Source organism: Panulirus ornatus, chromosome 32, assembly GCF_036320965.1.
Source record: "Panulirus ornatus isolate Po-2019 chromosome 32, ASM3632096v1, whole genome shotgun sequence".
NCBI lineage: Eukaryota > Metazoa > Arthropoda > Malacostraca > Decapoda > Palinuridae > Panulirus > Panulirus ornatus.
Genome location: NC_092255.1, coordinates 6,383,420 through 6,402,737, shown reverse-complemented (window position 1 = coordinate 6,402,737; position 19,318 = coordinate 6,383,420). Strand labels below are relative to the sequence as shown.

General features: G+C 44.9%; 1 protein-coding gene across 3 annotated transcripts in view; it reads left to right on the top strand.

Annotated features, from left to right (window-relative positions):
* The window catches only part of LOC139759016 (proclotting enzyme-like), a 31,329-nt gene extending 13,815 nt beyond the window's left edge, over positions 1-17,514 (top strand). Inside the window, exons 2-11 of one of the 3 annotated variants that reach the window (XM_071680903.1) lie at positions 319-522; positions 3,625-3,732; positions 5,458-5,694; positions 8,274-8,410; positions 10,309-10,445; positions 12,290-12,402; positions 12,570-12,738; positions 13,361-13,605; positions 13,969-14,129; positions 16,448-17,514. In XM_071680903.1, the coding sequence (XP_071537004.1) occupies positions 411-522; positions 3,625-3,732; positions 5,458-5,694; positions 8,274-8,410; positions 10,309-10,445; positions 12,290-12,402; positions 12,570-12,738; positions 13,361-13,605; positions 13,969-14,129; positions 16,448-16,606 (1,578 nt within the window). In that variant the 5' untranslated portion in view covers positions 319-410 and the 3' untranslated portion in view covers positions 16,607-17,514. Of the gene's footprint in view, positions 1-318; positions 523-1,852; positions 1,874-3,624; positions 3,733-5,457; positions 5,695-8,273; positions 8,411-10,308; positions 10,446-12,289; positions 12,403-12,569; positions 12,739-13,360; positions 13,606-13,968; positions 14,130-16,447 lie in introns of all 3 variants that reach the window. The other 2 variants (XM_071680904.1, XM_071680905.1) reach the window with 2 other exon arrangements.
* Positions 17,515-19,318: the final 1,804 nt, after the last annotated feature.

Below are 19,318 nucleotides of genomic sequence, written 5' to 3'. Positions count from 1 at the left end.
AGGTGTGTGAGTGTGGTGACGGTGCAGGTGTGAGTGTGGCGACGATGCAGGTGTCAGTGTGTGGTGAGGAGGCTGGTGTGAGTGTGTGGTGAGGAGGCTGGTGTGAGTGTGTGGTGAGGAGGCTGGTGTCAGTGTGTGGTGAGGAGGCAGGTGTGTGTGTGAGACTCATCTTGGTTTGTGTGTCATTTGTTTCAGGTTGTGGTTGTGATCAGTGGTTGCAGGTGTGTGTGTGTGAGGTGAGGAGGCTGGTGTGAGTGTGTGGTGAGGAGGCAGGTGTGTGTGTGAGACTCATCTTGGTTTGTGTGTCATTTGTTTCAGGTTGTGGTTGTGATCATTGGTTGCAGGAGGGACGTCATCATCGTGAGGCAAGACACAGCTGACCACCTGGCGGCGTGTCCTGTGGTAGCAGGATGAAAGGTGTGCTGCTGCTGCTGCTACTGCTGGTGGTGTGGGCGGTAGTGGAAGTCCTCACCTCCGACGCCACAGACCAGCAGGAGCTGCTCACTAGGGTAGCCAGGCAGAGTAAGGCAATGATACAGTTCGTATTTTCCTTGAGGATGGGCTAGTCTTGTGCCGCAGGGGGGAAATGTAAACAGAAGTCTTTGAAAAAGTAAAAGGGGAATATATTTATTCATCTTAACCATAACCTTCATTCAATTCATATTTGTCTGTCCATTAATTTGCTTCCATATGTATACAAATGCCTCCACTTGTATGTCCTTACATAAATTAGCACGTCTTTACTTGTGCAAATACGAATGTCTTCCGTGTATGGACCTATCTATATTCACAGTTTACATGTATTTGCTTAAATGTAACTTTCTTACATGCCATACATATTGGCACAGCTTCGCTGATGTACTTCTAATTCGGAAGGAGCCCATCCTTTCCCTGCTACTGATTGCAGTGAACCTTGATGCTGCAGATCCCATAGAGAAGGGGTCCTGGGATTATGTATTAATATACACACACACACACACACACACACACACACACACACACACACACACACACACACACACACACACACACACACACACACACACACACACAGTCACACAGACACACACACACACATCCCAGCCTAAGGCAAGTACCCATGTGTGGATACACTTGGAAATACTATTCAAGATGTGGCTGGAGAGAGAAAGGGCCAAGGGACAAGAGTTTAAGTCATGTCTGTCTACAAGAAATGAGACGAGGGAGGAAGCTTTGAACGAGAGACTGCTCCTCTTAAAGGTTGTGGCCTGCCACGTACTGGGATAGATCATTGAGAACCAGAAAGACGACTTCGTATTGAGGAGGAATCACATACACGAGAGACACCATGGGACTCAGGGAGAAGTACCTCATGTGTACCGAACCTCTCACACTTCTTTGAGAGAGTGAGCTCTGTTTTGTGCCAATGAGGAAGCCAGGTGGATGGTTGGTATGTGGACTGCCAGAAAGCATTTGACACTATGCTGCACGAGAGGCTGATGCAGAAGGTAGGTTACCAGAGACGGAAGGACGAGGGAAGACTCCATCTATGGGCAGATTATCTTAGAAGACAGGAACAAATGACAAGTCTGAGGAATCTTCTTTTAATGAGTAGATTATCAGTGGTGGGAACCAGTGCTCTTCCTGATCGAGGTGAATCTCTTCCCAGAAGGTATGGGATCCTACCTGGATATATTTCCAACCGATGCAAAGGGCGTTAGGCAAGTGTCTTGGGAATAGGATCGCATCATTGCACCAGGGGATCTATACAAACACCCCGTGTTGGTCTGATGAAACTCAATCCCAGTAATCGTGATGAAAATGGTACAGAATGGAAGATGGACTCTTAAAGTTTTTCCTTTTTCTTTTTCAGCCAGAGTCTTCGGCCCACGACGTAAGTTAGCAAGGAGAGAAGTTGATAGGATTACTAAAATGGGTCTTTGTGCTTATATTTACACAGGAAAACAGAGGGGGATACAGCTTAAGGTGCATACATTAATCAATGTGTATATATATATCCAGCTCGAGGTTACACCGCGAGTGAAAAGTTGACTTTGGCGAGGCTGTTCGATCGTCAGTTGACGATACAGTGTGTATAGCCTCGTCAAAGAAACTTCTCGCTTCCAAAGTAGCCACCTTGTCTCTCTCCTGAGTGTAGCGCAGCCTTAGGAGAACAGGAGCTCCTAGATGGAGCAATCCTGAGGTTCTATAATAATAATGATAATGATAATAGTAATAATGATTAGAATAGCAATGATATTAATGATAATGATAATATTAATAATAATAATAATAATAATAATAATAATAATAATAATAATAATAATAATAATAATAATAATAACAATGATAATGATACTACTACTACTACTACTACTACTACTACAACTACTACTACCATTACTACTACTACTACTACTACCACTACTACCTCTGATAATGATAATGATGATAATGATATGATACTAACCTGGTAAAGGTGGGACATGGTGGTGGCATATTGGGAATGCTTACCATAAGATTGTCTTCGATATTATGTGTGAGTAATAACCTTCGCTTGGTTGTGATCATATAGCTACATGGCCACATCTACATCCGGCCCATAACACAATCACAGCCACTCGCTACTTTACTACAAGCACAACCTCACCCACTACATAGACACGGCTATGATACATCGTAATCGCAACCTCACTCACTGCCCAGACACAATTATACTACATCACAGTTACAACCTCACCCATTACATAGACACGATTATACTGCTTCACAATCACAACTCCACCCTTTGCACTGAGAGCATTATACTACTTCACAACCACAAAGCCACCCACTGCATAGACACAACTCTCCTACTTCACAGTCAAAGCCTTACCCACTGCACAGACTCCACTATAACACTTCACAATCACAACCCCACCCACTGCGTAAGCACGACTATAACACTTACATAGTTACAAACTCACTCACTGCACACTCCACAACTTCTCGATCGCTCAGAGCGCAACTTCTGATCACACACAGCCACTTCCCCTCCATACCCCATCACAGTTACTGGCCATCCCTCACACATCCTCACCCACAGCTCCAGCTAGAAGCGTTTACCTCTACAGCACACTATGGTGGCCTCAACCCCCCATAAGTCTCACCTCTTCTGTCACCGTTTTGACAAGTACGATGAACACTTGCCTCACCACAGCGTCCCCTGCCATGATGAACACTAGCTCAGTCTCTCTCTCTCTCTCTCTCTCTCTCTCTCTCTCTCTCTCTCTCTCTCTCTCTCTCTCTCTCTCTCTCTCTCTCTCTCTCTCTCTCTCTCTCGTATACATAGTCCCCCCCCCCATGTAGCAAAAACAGATAATAACACACACACACACACGTACATCTTCTACCAGTCATCATTTCCCCCACATCTTCTACCATAGTCAGGATCGACTAACAACCTGTCACAAATCCCACCACAGTAGACGCAGTTTATGACCATTTTCACCCCATTGTACAACAGTGACCCCTCCGCCTCCTCACATTATGTACCTGGACAGCCACACGCCTCACACCACTACTACCACAGTGCTTGCCTCACCTCTCACCACAGTTACCCTCCACACTCGTACTTCCCTGCTCACCAACGCTCCTTTTATCCAGGTTTCCCGCGACATTTTCACCATCAGGGCTACTTTAATCCCACGGGATTTCTCACACCTACCAATGACCCCGATGCGTTTGGGTTCCTCAACCCAGACCCTGAAATAAGTTAGTATGAATGATGTCAATATTTTCTGTCGATAGTGAGTAGAAAATCATCTTCACACAGCAGCGGTGCACATTGTAGACACTTGTAGATGGATGACAGAGTTACCCCTGAGTACTTCAGTGAGAGAGTCTGCATGAGCTGCTCATCTCTGCCTCGATCTCCTTCCACTGTCAGAGGGCGAACTAAACGCCCTACGAACTACGTCTGCGTGAGTGAGGTGGTGCTAAATGTGTGGCTTCTCTGAGGTGATCTTGACGTTGGCTTGTGAGTCGGTGGTTTGTTGACGTCCCTACAAGGTGTAGGTAGCTCATGACGTCACCAGAGTGATGAACACAAGGGAGAATTACACTTTAGAGACGAGTCGTGCCAGGAGGAACACAGAGATAAGACTACAGGAACATCTCCCACCTCCATCATGTCCTTAGGACCAAAGACGTTACTCCATCTAAGGACGATGACTGAAGCCCTTGCATATTTTCACATACCTAAAACCTTAAGGACATGTTAGTTCAATCTTCCTGAGATCTGAAGACTTGACGCTCATTGTTGAAGCTAAGAGCTGAAGACATGTACAACAACGTACGTCTTAGGGAAGAAGAAAAACAGCTGATCACCCAAACATGTTTGATCCTTAGTGGCTGACGAGTTTGACTGAAACGGATCGAATCCCAAAGATCAGCAAAGACATTATCAAATGTAGACGACTCATTGGTGGTCTGAAGATGTAGACTTTACTTCAGAAAGTAGAGTCCAGAGAGTAGGATGATGAGAGACGTCATTAACACTGCAGATAACAGAACACACAATTGTCTCCAGTGTTCCACTGGTGTTCTTATCTGTGTTTACCTCACGTGAGAGTCCGTGTGTGTGTGTGTGTGTGTGTGTGTGTGTGTGTGTATTGCTCATCCTGTTGTGAATTCTATGATACTGGTAAGCACTTCTTGCTCACTGCAGTAGTATATAGAGCTGTTTCTTTCTCACTTTATATATCTTTATCTTTTAGTGTTATCAGTGTTCCCAGTGCATGATGTGGGATGACGGCTTAATAACTAGTATGGGGAAGTAATGATGTGGGATGACGGCTTAATAACTAGTATGGGGAAGTAATGATGTTCTCATCTACTGGTGACGAGAGGCTGATGGAGCCTTAGTTCCGGGTGCAGGAAGACGATTACTTGCTTTACTTCTATTAGGGAGAAATTCTTAGGTGCTTATTTCCTGGTTGTGGGAAGACGGCTCCTGCATGATTGCTAATTCCTCTCTGCTGATATTAATTTCTATCATCAGTTTCAGCTTCTGTGCCTTGCTTTTTGCATGTGAACTTTTTGAACAGTCTTGAAGTTTCGGTGTTGATGTATCTTATGGAAAAATAACCTTTGAATGTACTGTACATGGTCACTTTGATTAAGTTTACATAGTATGATCTACTGACATTAAGTTTCAATGTTTATATCATAAAGTCTTGAACATTAAGTCACGAAAGGTCATAATGGCATGAGGAGAGACATTATGGAAAGACATGTTTCCAGAGCGTCATGAATTTCCCATGTCTGCCTCATTACCAGACAAAACCACAGACAAAAATGATCACATAATTGTCAACAAATGCCCGGGCGTCAGTCATGACGTAGGTTGTAAATAATGTGACATTCGTGACGTAATAATGGTCATGACTTGAACAAGGGCATGTGTTACTAACAATGCCAACGTTGCTCTTCCAATAGGTGGAGATGAGGAGACTCGAAGAGGAGGAGGAGGAGGAAGAAGAGGAGGAGGAGGGAGAAGAGGAGGAGGAAGAGGAAATGGAGGAGGAGGAGGTCGACCGAACAGATGTAACAGACCGAGGAATGCGAACAAACCAGAGTGTTTAAACCAAGGGAACCCGGGACAACAGGGCGGCAACAACAAGCAAATCAACTGCTCCAGAAGGCAGAATCGAAACAAACCAGAGTGTCTTCAAGGTAAGGAGGCCATGTCTACACTACGTATACCTAAGGAGGTTGGAACCTATTAGACAAGAGGTGGTTTCCTCTAGTGATCTGATCTGTTGTTGTATTAGTCTATATTTTCTAGCTTAGAATTTGCCCCTCCTTGCACGGATGACTCGCCTCTCCACAAGGGTGTCTGGGTCGGGCCGTAATGCAAGGCTGGGGTTGAATCATGCCTTTATCTAGACAGGTTACTCGGGTCATGCAAGCCCAGAGCGGGTGTCTGAAGTCTTCGGTGCCAACATCTCAAGCTTCACCTGTCTCCCAGCTCCGCCTAGTGACTCTCTTAATTCATTTGCCGTGTTATTAATAGTCTTACCTCTTGGGCAAATACGTTTACTATTTTGTTGGTTATTTGGCTGAACTCAACGTGAATACGGAGGATGAGGCATAGACTGTGTCATGTGAGGAAAAGGCGATTCCATCTCTGCTTCCACCTGTGTCAGTGAGTTCTTTTGTGCCCTCCGTTGGCTCCAGTGGACTCCATGCCTTCGTGATGGAGTCACCACTTGATGCTGAAACAAGTTAAAGACTTCAATAGTTTATGACCACGAAGTGTCAGGATTTGACGTTGATCCTGTGCTTCGGATCACGTATGATATACAACGTCGTGGAATCCATAAAAAGGAAGCTTCTTGGGATAGATGGATCATTTTGTTGCTGTTGTATAACTACTCCATCATGAGTCTACGCCACTATACAGAAGCGGGTCACAGCCAGACACACAGCCTGGCAAGATGTGGGTCAGTTTATCTCTGTCCTTTCTTGTCTCTCGTTGACACTGCACGAGGCTTCAGTATACGTACGTGGTGTGTACTTAGGTTCAGGCATCAGGTGGTTCTGGGTCGCCTCCATTGGGGGTCGAGGTTACAACTTCACTGACGTCTCAGGTAGACGCTGGTGAGATGGAGTTTCTCAGTCTACAATGTTATTCTTCGTATATTTCCTTCCATGGATGGTACACGTTTCCAAACTTCGTATAATGAATGGATTTCATTAATCATTATTCCTCTTATCTCAGTTTCAATGACTGTCAACTTTCCAAAGAGTCGTGGTTCGCTTTTATCATCTAAGACAGATTGTCGGTCATTTACATCATGATAGCTTGAGAAAAGACGATCTTGATATCATCCAGAACAAATCCATTACCTTCAATGTTCTTTGAATCCATGTGTACCGGCTTGGGAACCTTCTCTCCTTGAGGTCCTACTTGTGTGAATCGTTTCCATGTCTTAACAGAAGATACTTAGATCATGACAGTTATCCACACGTAACGAATCATGTCTTTTCCATAACTGTTCTTACTAGTGCGTGAGAATTTTCGTGTAAATGGTTAAGGGATTTTCATCTCTAGTGGGTGTGCAAGAGCTGACATATTTTTCCCCCCCCCTAATCAACCCAGTGAGTAGTCCGTTTTTGCGACTTATATATCGAGTCTTATAGACTTGGATTTTCTGTCTATTTCACTTTAGAACACCCTCTTGGGTGTCCATCTTTTGAAAATGAGGCCGCCTTCAACGCTGTTTGGGATGAATGAAGTTTTACATGACTTGTGATTAACCTCATAGTCTCTTTATGAGAACTCTCCCAATGTTTCATTGTACATGACACCATATTGTGGCCAGAAACAGCCAAAGTGATTGATGAAGACAAGGATATCTGCCTGATTATATACTACAACAATCCAAAACACGTTTGCTCGTATTGAACAACAACATGGTAGGTCGCTCTGGAAGTTTGAATCGCACGTATGTGGTATACGAGTACCGATGCAATATTGGGGGCTGTCAGGACTACCACATAAACCATATTGGACATACAACCTGCATCCTGAGCCGCCGCCTCTCGCTCCACTGACAAGAAGGTGAAATCAAACATCATGAAAAACAAAAGCATGGGACGAGACTAACGAGGGAGATTATTAGTGAATAACACCAAAATCATTACTAGTTGCAGTGATCGGAGGTGACTACAATCAATATCCAGACAAACATGACAATCGTCATGCAGCTCTTTGGTGGCTCGTCCATAGGACGTAGACCTAATGCCATCTTAGAACAGATGAGACACGTCATTGACTTGCCACAAGCTACGGAGTCCGTTATTTCTGGACAGGAGGAACGCGGCACTGACCAACCTGATCCTGGGGTTGTGAAGGTCAGAAAGAATCAGACGAGCCCAACCTGACCTCAACTCCACATCCGTACAATAACAGTCTCTCTTTTCCAACTTAGTGTATTTAGTGATGGACTTTCTATATTCCTACGTCGTTTGATATTGTTTTTCTGTTTCCTCAAGTGTAAGTTTTTCTATATTTCTGTTTCTATATTTTGTATTTAGAGTGTAACCACTACTATCCTTCATGATATTGTTAATCTATTTCGCTTTTAGTGTTTTTCCTTACTTTTATATGCTATATACTATGTCTTTTCTCCCGAGTGTATATTTCATTCACATTTTGTTTGCGTCGTTCATATCATATGTGCCCAACAGTTTGGAAAAAAAAGAATGTATTCCTACACTGTGATGTGGAACTTCGTTGTCTTCAACAGGAACCAACGATTTGTTCCAGAGCGTTCCCTGGCTGGCCGAGGCCTCCCAGGACCGCCGGCGGGTCACCATCCCTACCCTACCGGGCACCCCACAGCGACAGGTGCAAAGGCGCTTCTTCCTCCTGGGAATCGGTCAGGTAAGTGTTGGACGCTGGGTGTCTGTTGGGCCCTTAGAAAGCTGAGTCTCTACTGGACTTTGTAAGTAGTGTGTGATGGACATTATGCTTCTGCTGGAGGACCGTAGACTGATAGACAGTTGATGTCTGCTGGATCGTAGGAGGATGACAATCTGCTGGACACTGGAGGATTGACTGTTAGACAGTAGGTGACTCCTGGACCCTGGACGGGTGTGGAGTGATTGGGAGTGGGTATCAGCTGGCGTTCTCAGATCGGTTGTATTTACGTGCTGACATGATAATGCCGATAAAGGCTGCAATACTCTTGGTGTTGCTGGTGATTGTGGCACTTAGGGAGCTTGCAGCCACTGCAACGAGTATCCTTGTGTTGACATCAGCCACTAAGTCACGCCCAAGTGGTTGAAAGATGATTATCAACACACACACAGAAAAAAAGGTTAGGAACAAAAAGGATTTGCTTCATAAGATATGAAATTCTAACCGAATAGAGACTTAGTGTTACGTAAAGACGACAGGTAGAATGGTCTGTGGGGCCTGGATATGGAGAGGGAGCTGTGGTTTCGGTGCATTACACAGGACAGCCAGAAAGTGAGTGCGAATGGATAAGGCCTTTCTTCGTCTGTTTCCTGGTGCTACCTCGCTGACGCAGGTAACGGCGATCGGGTGTGGGAGAAGAGAAGAAAATGTGTATATTATCTATTCTTTTTCCTTTATGCACTTGTCCTGTGTCCTATGGGGCGGGTTGGCGTCGGGAATGGATGAAGACGAGCAAGTATGAATATGTACATCTGTATATATGTATATGTCTGTGTATGTATATGTATGTATACGTTAAAATGTATAATTATGTATAAATGCGTGTGTAGGCGTTTATGTATATGCATGTGTATGTGGCTGAGTTGGGCCACACACGCAAAATATACATACCTATACATCTCAACGTATACATATATATACACACACAGACATATACATATGTATACATGTACATAATTCATACCGTCTGCCTTTATTTATTTCCTTCGCCACCCCGCCACACATGAAATAACAAACCCCCCTCATGTGCGCGAGGTAGCGCTAGGAAAAGCCAACAAAGGCCACATTCGTTCACACTCAGTCTCTAGCTGTCACGTAATAATGCACCGAAACCACATCTCCCTTTCCACATCCAGGCCCCACAGACCTTTCTATGGTTTACCCCAGACGCTTCACATCCCCTGGTTCAATCCAATGACAGCACGTCGACCCCGGTATACCACATCGTTCCAATTTACTCTATTCCTTGCACACCCTTCACCCTCCTGCATGTTCAGGCCCCGATCACTCAAAATCCCCTTCACTCCATGTATATATATATATATATATATATATATATATATATATATATATATATATATATATATATATATATATATATATATAGATAGATAGATATATATCATGTTACACCCTGAAAGTATCGACATATACCCTGTGTGTACCATCACGTTACACCCTAAGTTTATGCATAATCATGTTACACCCTGAGTGTATGTATCATCGTGTTACACCCTGAATGTATGTACCATCATTTTACACCCTGAATGTATGTATCATCATGTTACATCCTGAGTGTATGTGTCATCATGTTACACCCTGAGTGTATGTATCATCATGTTACACCCTGAGTGTATGTGTCATCATGTTACACCCTGAGTGTATGTGTCATCATGTTACACCCTGAGTGTATGTGTCATCATGTTACACCCTGAGTGTATCACCACGTCGCTCTGAGAGGGTATCATGAATTTCATGTAGTCTTCGCATGCCACCTGGTGAGCAACGGTTAAGTTAAGTTTAGACTAAACCTGATCTGAGTCCACACACATATATGTTACTCTTGTCTCTCCTTATTGCAGCCAGACCAGCCCTTCCAGGAGTGCGTCACGCCTCAGTTTGAGAATGGGTACTGCCGTTACCTCCAGCACTGCATCCTGCCCCAGTTCGCCCGGAACTTCAACGAATTCTTGAAATACGTCTGTTTCATCGATGGGAAGTGAGTACTGCCACGGTATATGTACGGTGAATTCGGTTCTGTATTGAAAATGTCTTGGACATATAGTCAGGGAGATTTGCCCAACAGTTCACAAACATTGCTACGAGGAAACTTGTCTCATGCTGAAGAAACTGGAACACCGATGTAAGAAATACTTTACGATAGTTAAAAAAGAGATGACGAGAAACGACTCAAGACGGCCAGTTACAGGTACATGAGAGGCAGGAGGTCATCCTACACAGGTACATGAGAGGCAGGAGGTCATCCTACACAGGTACATGAGAGGCAGGAGGTCATCTTACACAGGTACATGAGAGGCAGGAGGTCATCCTACACAGTTACATGAGACGCAGGAGGTCATCCTACACAGGTACATGAGAGGCAGGAGGTCATCTTACACAGGTACATGAGAGGCAGGAGGTCATTCTACACAGGTACATGAGAGGCAGGAGGTCATCATACACAGGTACATGAGAGGCAGGAGGTCATCTTACACAGGTAGAAGGTATTGGTTGATGTGACGTACACGTCATGGTAGGAATGACCCTTAGGGTGAAGTGGAAGACGTGATGATGGCCAATTATTCTCTCCAGTTTTCCCTCATCATCAACCATAACAAGTGACCACAGAAGCCTCCTCCTCCTCCTCCTCCTCTTGTGACGCGGATCTGTCCATCTAAAGAACTTGAGACATCAGCCACATCGGATTCCTACCTGGTCGTATCTGGGAATTATATTTCTAGGTTGATTGATATTCCTGGAAATGTAATTCGTATATCTTTACCGTCAGAGATGGAAGGACTTGCTACATCTTTCTTGTGCCGTCAGAGAGAGATGGTGGAGGTTTGCACGGATCTGATATACTGTACTCTTGTCCCTGTAAGGAACTATGATAAGTAACATGAACTCAGTTGATGGTGTTGCAGTATTGGTACACACACACCGCTAGTGCCACTGGATCTGGAGGTGGAGGTATATCCTGAGGTCTCTGGCAGCTATCCATGGCAGCGCACAGATCCACCAGCGCACAGATCCACTCGACGAAAGTTTGGACAAACTTTAACCTTTAGGAATATTTGATGTTGGGGATCTCCCCTCTGTAGCAGCTACGTGTACTTTGAATAACTGACAAAATAAGATACTGAATGTCTCTTGAATGAGAATAGAAAACGGAGAAATCCTTTTGGCTCGAACTGGATGTCAAAACTTAAAAAAAAAGTCACAGTTTTGAGTCGAAAGTAAAAGTTGTTGTCGAGTTGACCGACGAGGGTCATGTGTGTGTGTGTGTGTGTGTGTGTGTGTGTGTGTGGGGGGGGGGGGGGGGGGAAGGTGAGACGTCGCCAATCTCTGGTTTGAAATTGTAATGACCCAATCTAAAGCAGGTGCCAGATTGAACATGAATAAGCCTCGTTGTCCTTGGGTTTTGAATAGTACAGACATATTATCAAAACACTCTTGTTGTTGTTGGAAATCGTTATTAGCATCGCCCTTCCTCAGTGTAACAATAGAGTAATGCAAAACCTCTTCTTGGTTTAGCATCGCCCTTCCATAGTGATGCAAAATCTCTTCTTGGTTACATTTGTACACAATGCATGAATTACTCGACCCAGTTTGGTGCAGATCATAAGTTCAATGCTGAATTCGGTGCTGTTCATCTATTGTGGCTGAGTTATATATTTTGCTGGGCAACAGAAGACAGCTACTGAAGAGAATTAGATCCTTTATTAGGTTAATTAATGGTTTCTTATCAGGATCCAGCTGTTGTGACTCGTAGGCTTGCCGGGCATGATCTTGGCGCCTCTTCTGTCTACGGAAATCTAATGACTTACTTCCCAACATCAACAGATATGTCGGTGCGTGTTGTCCCACATCGGTCAACAACAATGGTGTGACGCCAGCTCCTCCGCCTCCACCGACCCCCGCTCCGCCACCACCGCCACCCCCAGCCCAATCAAGAGGTAAGGCACTCGCTATGAAATCCTTTTTGGTCAGTTGGTGTGAGCGGAGAGTGTGACATGACGAAGTGGTATACAGATCATACCAAAACCTTCATGGTTCATGGTATTCCGCTGCCTGCCTAGATTTGTGGATATCTTGCCCTAAATTCTCACTCCATCATCTTCAGGTTGTGGTATAGCCAGCACATCCAAAACACGTATTGTTGGAGGGAGACCCGCCAACCCTAAGGAATGGCCCTGGGTAGCGGCACTGATGAGAACCGGGACCACTCAATACTGTGGTGGCGTCCTCATCTCTGACCAACACGTCCTCACCGCTGCTCACTGTGTGAGAGGGTAAGTCACCTGCTCCTACCCACTGGCTGCTGGGGGTTGTGGGGATGAAAAGGGATACACGATCACTTGCACCAGAGAGCTGCTCTACTGACTGACTAGCTTATGAATTGTTTTATTGTCTTCATGTCTCAGATCAATGGAAGAAGATATTATTTTTCTTCCCCTTTTCTCTTTCTGTGTTATTCTTTTAACTTTTATTTTTCTGAATCTTCAACAATCATAAATTTGCACCCGAATCATCTTAGTGAAGATGCGTGTGCCTCATCCTCACTGATCCAGCCAGACGTATCTTCATTGTGGTTAACTTGACCTACGACCCTTATGGTGTCGCAGTTATGGTGAAGATTAGGATGTATTGTGGATGGTGCATGAAGCGATTTGGCTTGATCGGGTGAAGAAAGGTTTGCTAATGTCTTCCTCCATAATGAACATAGGGGTGAGTGATAGATAGTGTGGAAGGGGAGGTACTGTATTCGTCCGACAATGTTAGCGTTTCTAGCTGTATTTGGGGTTTAGTCTGTCTCCTTCCCTAGCCTCACTCTCTCCGTCAATCTCTTTGTTTATCTTCCACCGTCGTCTCCTCCTCATGAAAAACGGCCTCTTTTTTTTTTTCCCCCAACAGATTTGAGCAGTCTTCCATCTTCATCCGTCTGGGCGAATACAACTTCGACCAGACGACTGACAGTGGCCACAGGGACTTCCAGATCAAAACGATCAAGGAGCATGAAGGTTACGACACCACGACTTACGTCAACGACATCGCCCTTATCACCCTTGACGGGACGACCTCCTTCACGGATGATATCTGGCCCATCTGTCTGCCAGATGAGGACGAAACATTTGTGGATAGAATCGGACATGTGATTGGTAAGATAACACTTCATGCCAGATAATGATCCAAACTGGTTAAGACAAAGTTGACATTTGCTACAAATTTCCATCAGTTGTTGGATTATTTCTAGGGGGACAATTATGTTACGTCTGTGTAGTATCTAAGAAAGGGCCATGATTGTCTTATCATTTTTTCTCAATTCTGGTATCCATATCACATGCAACTATTCTTAAAGCCGATGACGTACTATAAGAACTTATCTGTTGTGCTGGTCTTGGAAATTCGTAGGATGTCATTCCCTTATCTTTTCACAATTAGAATGTTGTTTCTTATGGTACACTGGGGCACATGACCGTCCCCTGGGTAAATGAGTTGTGACCAAGTTTACATACGTGCAGGCTGGGGCACTGTGTACTACGGAGGGCCGGTATCCAGCGTCTTACTGGAGGTGACGGTGCCTGTATGGAAGAACTCCGACTGTAACGCTGCCTACGAACAAGACATCATCGACAAGCAGATATGTGCCGGGGACAGGGCCGGCGGCAAGGACTCCTGCCAGGTAGGTATCACTTAGTCCTGTCCAGAGATCAGTGCTGGCCGGGCACCTCACCCTTCTCATGCCTCACACAACTCCTCCTTACAAACAAGTTGTGACGTAGAGCTACAGACAGCAGTAACAGAAACATTTCCAGGTCAGGAGGTATCATGTTACTGATCAAGCAAGAAGATACAGGATATAACTAGTCTTTACCTGACGTAGGAAACCAAGCCAGACAGGTGGTTCAGGTAGTTACTGTAATCTGACAACTGTAGGTGACACTCACAAGGCCCTGGAGATCACCTGGGGTTCATCTGACAGTGAAGACGACCATCTAAGCTCCCCTTCTTTGGGTTTTCTGCTTCTCTCTGTTCCCTAATGCGTCGTTTCCTCTCTGGTCGTCGATGGAGCGACATTCCCTCCCTATCTTGTAAACAGTTGTGTTCCGCAAGGTTCTGTCCTATCCCCTACTCTTTCTCTTCTCAATAAATAACTTCTCTTTTCTACTTCTAGTCCTATCCATTGTTATCCTGATGATTCCACTTTGTACAATTCAATTCCTTTTCCCTCTCCTCCTCTTTCTAATACTCCCTCAGACTGAACATATATCCTCTCTCGGTTTTGGGCCTTTGCATACATTGTTGGCAGAGTGGAGACGTCAAATGGTGAGATCAGACAGTGCTAAGACACAGTTCCTTCATACATCTCTGCCTAAGAGTCATTTGCTTCCCTCTGTTCAATATCAAAACATGGCAATCCAGTCCTGTAGTAACCTAACCGTATCCTCCACTCTGTCACTGAGTTCCAGCATATTACTTTCCAGCAGCTGACGGTGTTTCCAGCATAGTGCTTTCCAGCAGCTGATGGTGTTTCCAGCACAGTACTTTCCAGCAGCTGATGGTGTTTCCAGCACAGTACTTTCCAGCAGCTGACGGTGTTTCCAGCATAGTACTTTCCAGCAGCTGATGGTGTTTCCAGCACAGTACTTTCCAGCAGCTGATGGTGTTTCCAGCATAGTACTTTCCAGCAGCTGACGGTGTTTCCAGCATACTACTTTCCAGCAGCTGACGGTGTTTCCAGCACAGTACTTTCCAGCAGCTGATGGTGTTTCCAGCATAGTACTTTCCAGCAGCTGATGGTGTTTCCAGCACAGTACTTTCCAGCAACTGACGGTGTTTCCAGCATAGTACTTTCCAGCAGCTGATGGTGTTTCCAGCACAGTACTTTCCAGCAGCTGATGGTGTTTCCAGCATAGTACTTTCCAGCAGCTGACGGTGTTTCCAGCATAGTACTTTCCAGCAACTGACGGTGTTTCGTAGGTCTTGCGATTATGTTTGTTATGAGCAGCTGTTTCATACCCACAGGTTTTTTTTATTTGTCTTAGTATGGAGCACTGCTTACACATCTGGGGGTGTGGCTCACCCTCCACCTCTATATTAAGCAAAGTCCATCATAAACGAGTCTTGTCATGGATTCTCTTGGTATCACCTCTCGTAAGCCATTTCTCTCTGTACAGAGCGATTTCCCTGATCTCTCTCTCTCTCTCTCTCTCTCTCTCTCTCTCTCTCTCTCTCTCTCTCTCTCTCTCTCTCTCTCTCTCTCTCTTCTATGGGTGTTATATTGGCCACTGTTTTCTATGGGTGTTATATTGGCCGTTGTTTTCTATGGGTGTTATATTGGCCACTGTTTTCTATGGGTGTTATATTGGCCGTTGTTTTCTATGGGTGTTATATTGGCCGCTGTTTTCTATGGGTGTTATATTGGCCGTTGTTTTCTATGGGTGTTATATTGGCCGCTGTTTTCTATGGGTGTTATATTGGCCGGTGTTTTCTATGGGTGTTATATTGGCCGGTGTTTTCTATGGGTGTTATATTGGCCACTGTTTTCTATGGGTGTTATATTGGCCGCTGTTTTCTATGGGTGTTATATTGGCCACTGTTTTTTGTAAACCGTTTACATGCGTGCCAGCCCTCAAGGGGTTGGACTCGGTTTACGCTTTTGGCTCCTGCTTCCTACAGTTTGTGTGTGGAGACCGACCACTCAAGGACTGACCGTTATAATACCTCAGTCTTTCCCGTGACCAGCTAAACTGCGGAATTTTCTTCCTCTTTCAATTTTCCCCCGCCTTCTGCAACCTTTCTTCCTCAAAGAGACAGGTCAACAAGCATATGCAGACCCGTTTAATCTATAGTATGGTATTCTCTCGCTATATTTCTCTCACCCAAGATGGTCTTTGATTGAGTCACGTTTTGTGAATGCTATGTCGAACACACACGCGTTCACTACCAGCCCACTGAAATTTGCATTAAAGTTTCTTGTCTTCTCATATACTCCCACAGGGTGACAGCGGTGGACCACTCATGTTGCAACAAGGCTCACAAAACAGATGGGCAGTGGTGGGCGTCGTGTCTTGGGGCATCCGCTGCGCTGAGCCTGAAAACCCTGGCGTGTACACTCGCGTCAGCAAGTACAGGGAATGGATCAGAAACAACCAGTAGTAGACCACACGCCGCCCCGCCCCCGATCAGCACTTCTGCTTCAAACGTGAACGAACCAAGAGGCTTAAGAGGTTTGAAGATGAATCTCACTGGATAGGAAATAGAAGAGGAGGAGGAGGAAGAGGACGAAGCACCACATGAGCTGATGTAAACATCCACCACTCACCGCCTGATGTATATAGATGGCCATGACCACTGCACAACAATAAGACAATCAAGTCACTACGATTGCCACCTCAAACATCAACTGTGGAACAAAGACGAGGATGAGAAGCCTTGCAGACACACCCTCAGGGGATGTTCACAGCCAACTTTCTGATGGTCGTAGCAACAGGAACTCCAGACACTCTTGAGGCTTTGTTCTTCTCCGTCTTGAAGACAAAGGGTCGGCTTGGATGTCCAGAGGCCAAGTGGAAGCCATGGAACATTAAAGATGGATTCAGGACGACAATGATTGATCTTAAATAGATCATGTTAACGGTACGAGGACTTCCTATACAGGTTTAACGTTTGACGACGAGGATATGGGAGTGAGGGATGGGCATGGATGTCAGTGGGAAGATGCAGCCACAGATGTTCAGACGGGACACACAAGTGATGCAGTCAGTATTCCTGGCCAGTTTGGTTGTGGTGATGCGCGGTCATATATAGTACAACGTCTGATCCCTTATACACCTAATGCCGAGTGAAGATAACTGGTATATCATTATCTGTTCATGATCATCAGCGCAACTGTGTGATAAGCCAGAATGTCAACGTATACTATCTTGCGATTGATTTACTAATATTTACCATTTCAGTGAAAGTGTTCATAAAGTTGAGAACTGTGGTATGTGGAGGTACTTGTATGTATGTGTGAATGGTACAGAATGTGTCATAGTGAGTAATAATGTTTTCCGTTAAGAGATGTTGTAGTGTTTTTATTTCCCTCACCCCCCTTTTTTTTTTCAAACTTTTGTGTTCCAAAATTTTGATACGTTAAAGGACACCAATTACTTCTGCAGTTGTCCATGTCATTACAGCTGTACATTGAGTCACCTCTTCGGTGGCTGTCTAGTTTCACTACTTTTGGCCCAGGTAGCTGTCTTAGCATTCTGTCTCTCACCCTTCACCAACACGAACCCAAGCCATGGAACGACATGGAACTTACACCCGTAAGAAAGAACCGGTCAGGAGTCTCTCTCTCTCTCTCTCTCTCTCTCTCTCTCTCTCTCTCTCTCTCTCTCTCTCTCTCTCTCTCTACCAACCAAGGAACCAATACCATCTAGGTGTTGGACACGGTTAGCGAGGCAAAACACTGAGCAGCACTTCAGTGCCTGTCAAGCTCCCCATCTTTGGCCCAAGTTGCTGTCTCTCCTTTCAGCCTCACCCACTCGAATTCGCCACAGAAACACACACAATCTCTCTTCCCATCTCACACACACACACACACACACACACACACAATGCTAGACACCAAGTGCTCCACACAACTCGTTGTCCTTAACTCTCCTTGATTTCCTTGCGATGAGCGATGCGCTCGAATCATACCTTTCCTTAAAGTCTAGTCCTCACACCACCACCACCACCACCACCACCAGCAGAGAGAGGAACACCCCAAGCGATGTCCACAGTTCGGAGAAGATTCAGGTGATGTGTAGCTTCCTCAGGCCTATTGTATGATTCAGGGGAGCCTAGGAGTTACCAGAGAGCCCGCCCCTGAGTGCAGTATGTCTTACATGTAACATTTCAGTGTAGCGACGTGAGGCGCTATACAGACTCTCTATGCACGTGAGGTGATCAGGGATTCCAACCGACACATGGAGGACATAGCCATGTATGACATACGGAAATATTACGTCAATATGTGGAAGATCACTTACAAAGAGATTATATGTGTAACTTTAGTTAGTAAGTGAATGAAAGAAATTTACCAAAAGGGAATGTACTTGTATCAAAGAATTTTTTTTCGTGTTTACTGTTGGCCAAACTTCGCCAACCCGACATGTCTGCCTGATTTTCTGATGGCTCTTTAGATTATAGTTGGAACAGGAGATTGACTGTAAACACTGATATGCTAAGTTGACAAGGTTGGTCTGATAGTTTGCGAATGGGTATTTACACTATTGGCCCGAAGCCGAAGCGTCCTTCCTTAGCGCTACCCTAGAACCAAGCGAGGCATGAGAGTTCACTGAGCAAGGTAAATAGAGATGGATGTAGGTCTGATAGGAGGCAGCTGGGTGGAAATGAATTTACAGTGGATGGAGTAAAAAGGAACTGTGAGGGGTTTAAACGATGGATTGAGAAGAAAATGGAGAAGAACTATAGGATGAATCATCTGGAAACATAGAGGAAGGGGGAGATGTTGATAGTTTCAGGGAAACAGGGTCAGAAATTAACGACAAATGGAGGAAGATAAAAAAGAATTCGAGAAAACAACACAAGGAATCTACCCAGAAGACAGAGGCTAGAAACGGTTGAAAACAGAGGAACACGGAACAGGAGCAGACTCTGGGTCTGAGGAACAGGTTGCTGACAGAGGAACAGGGACATGGAGACACAAGCAAAAGGTACAAGAGAGATAAGTAACTGAAGCCATAGAGACTGTAAGTATACAGAGTGACACAGAACCATCACGAGAGAGACAGCTGTTAGCTGGACTGTTTACATGAGTGCGGAGGACTCAGGATCAGTGCCTGGTGGAGAAAAATGAAAGAAAATGGAGATCTCAGA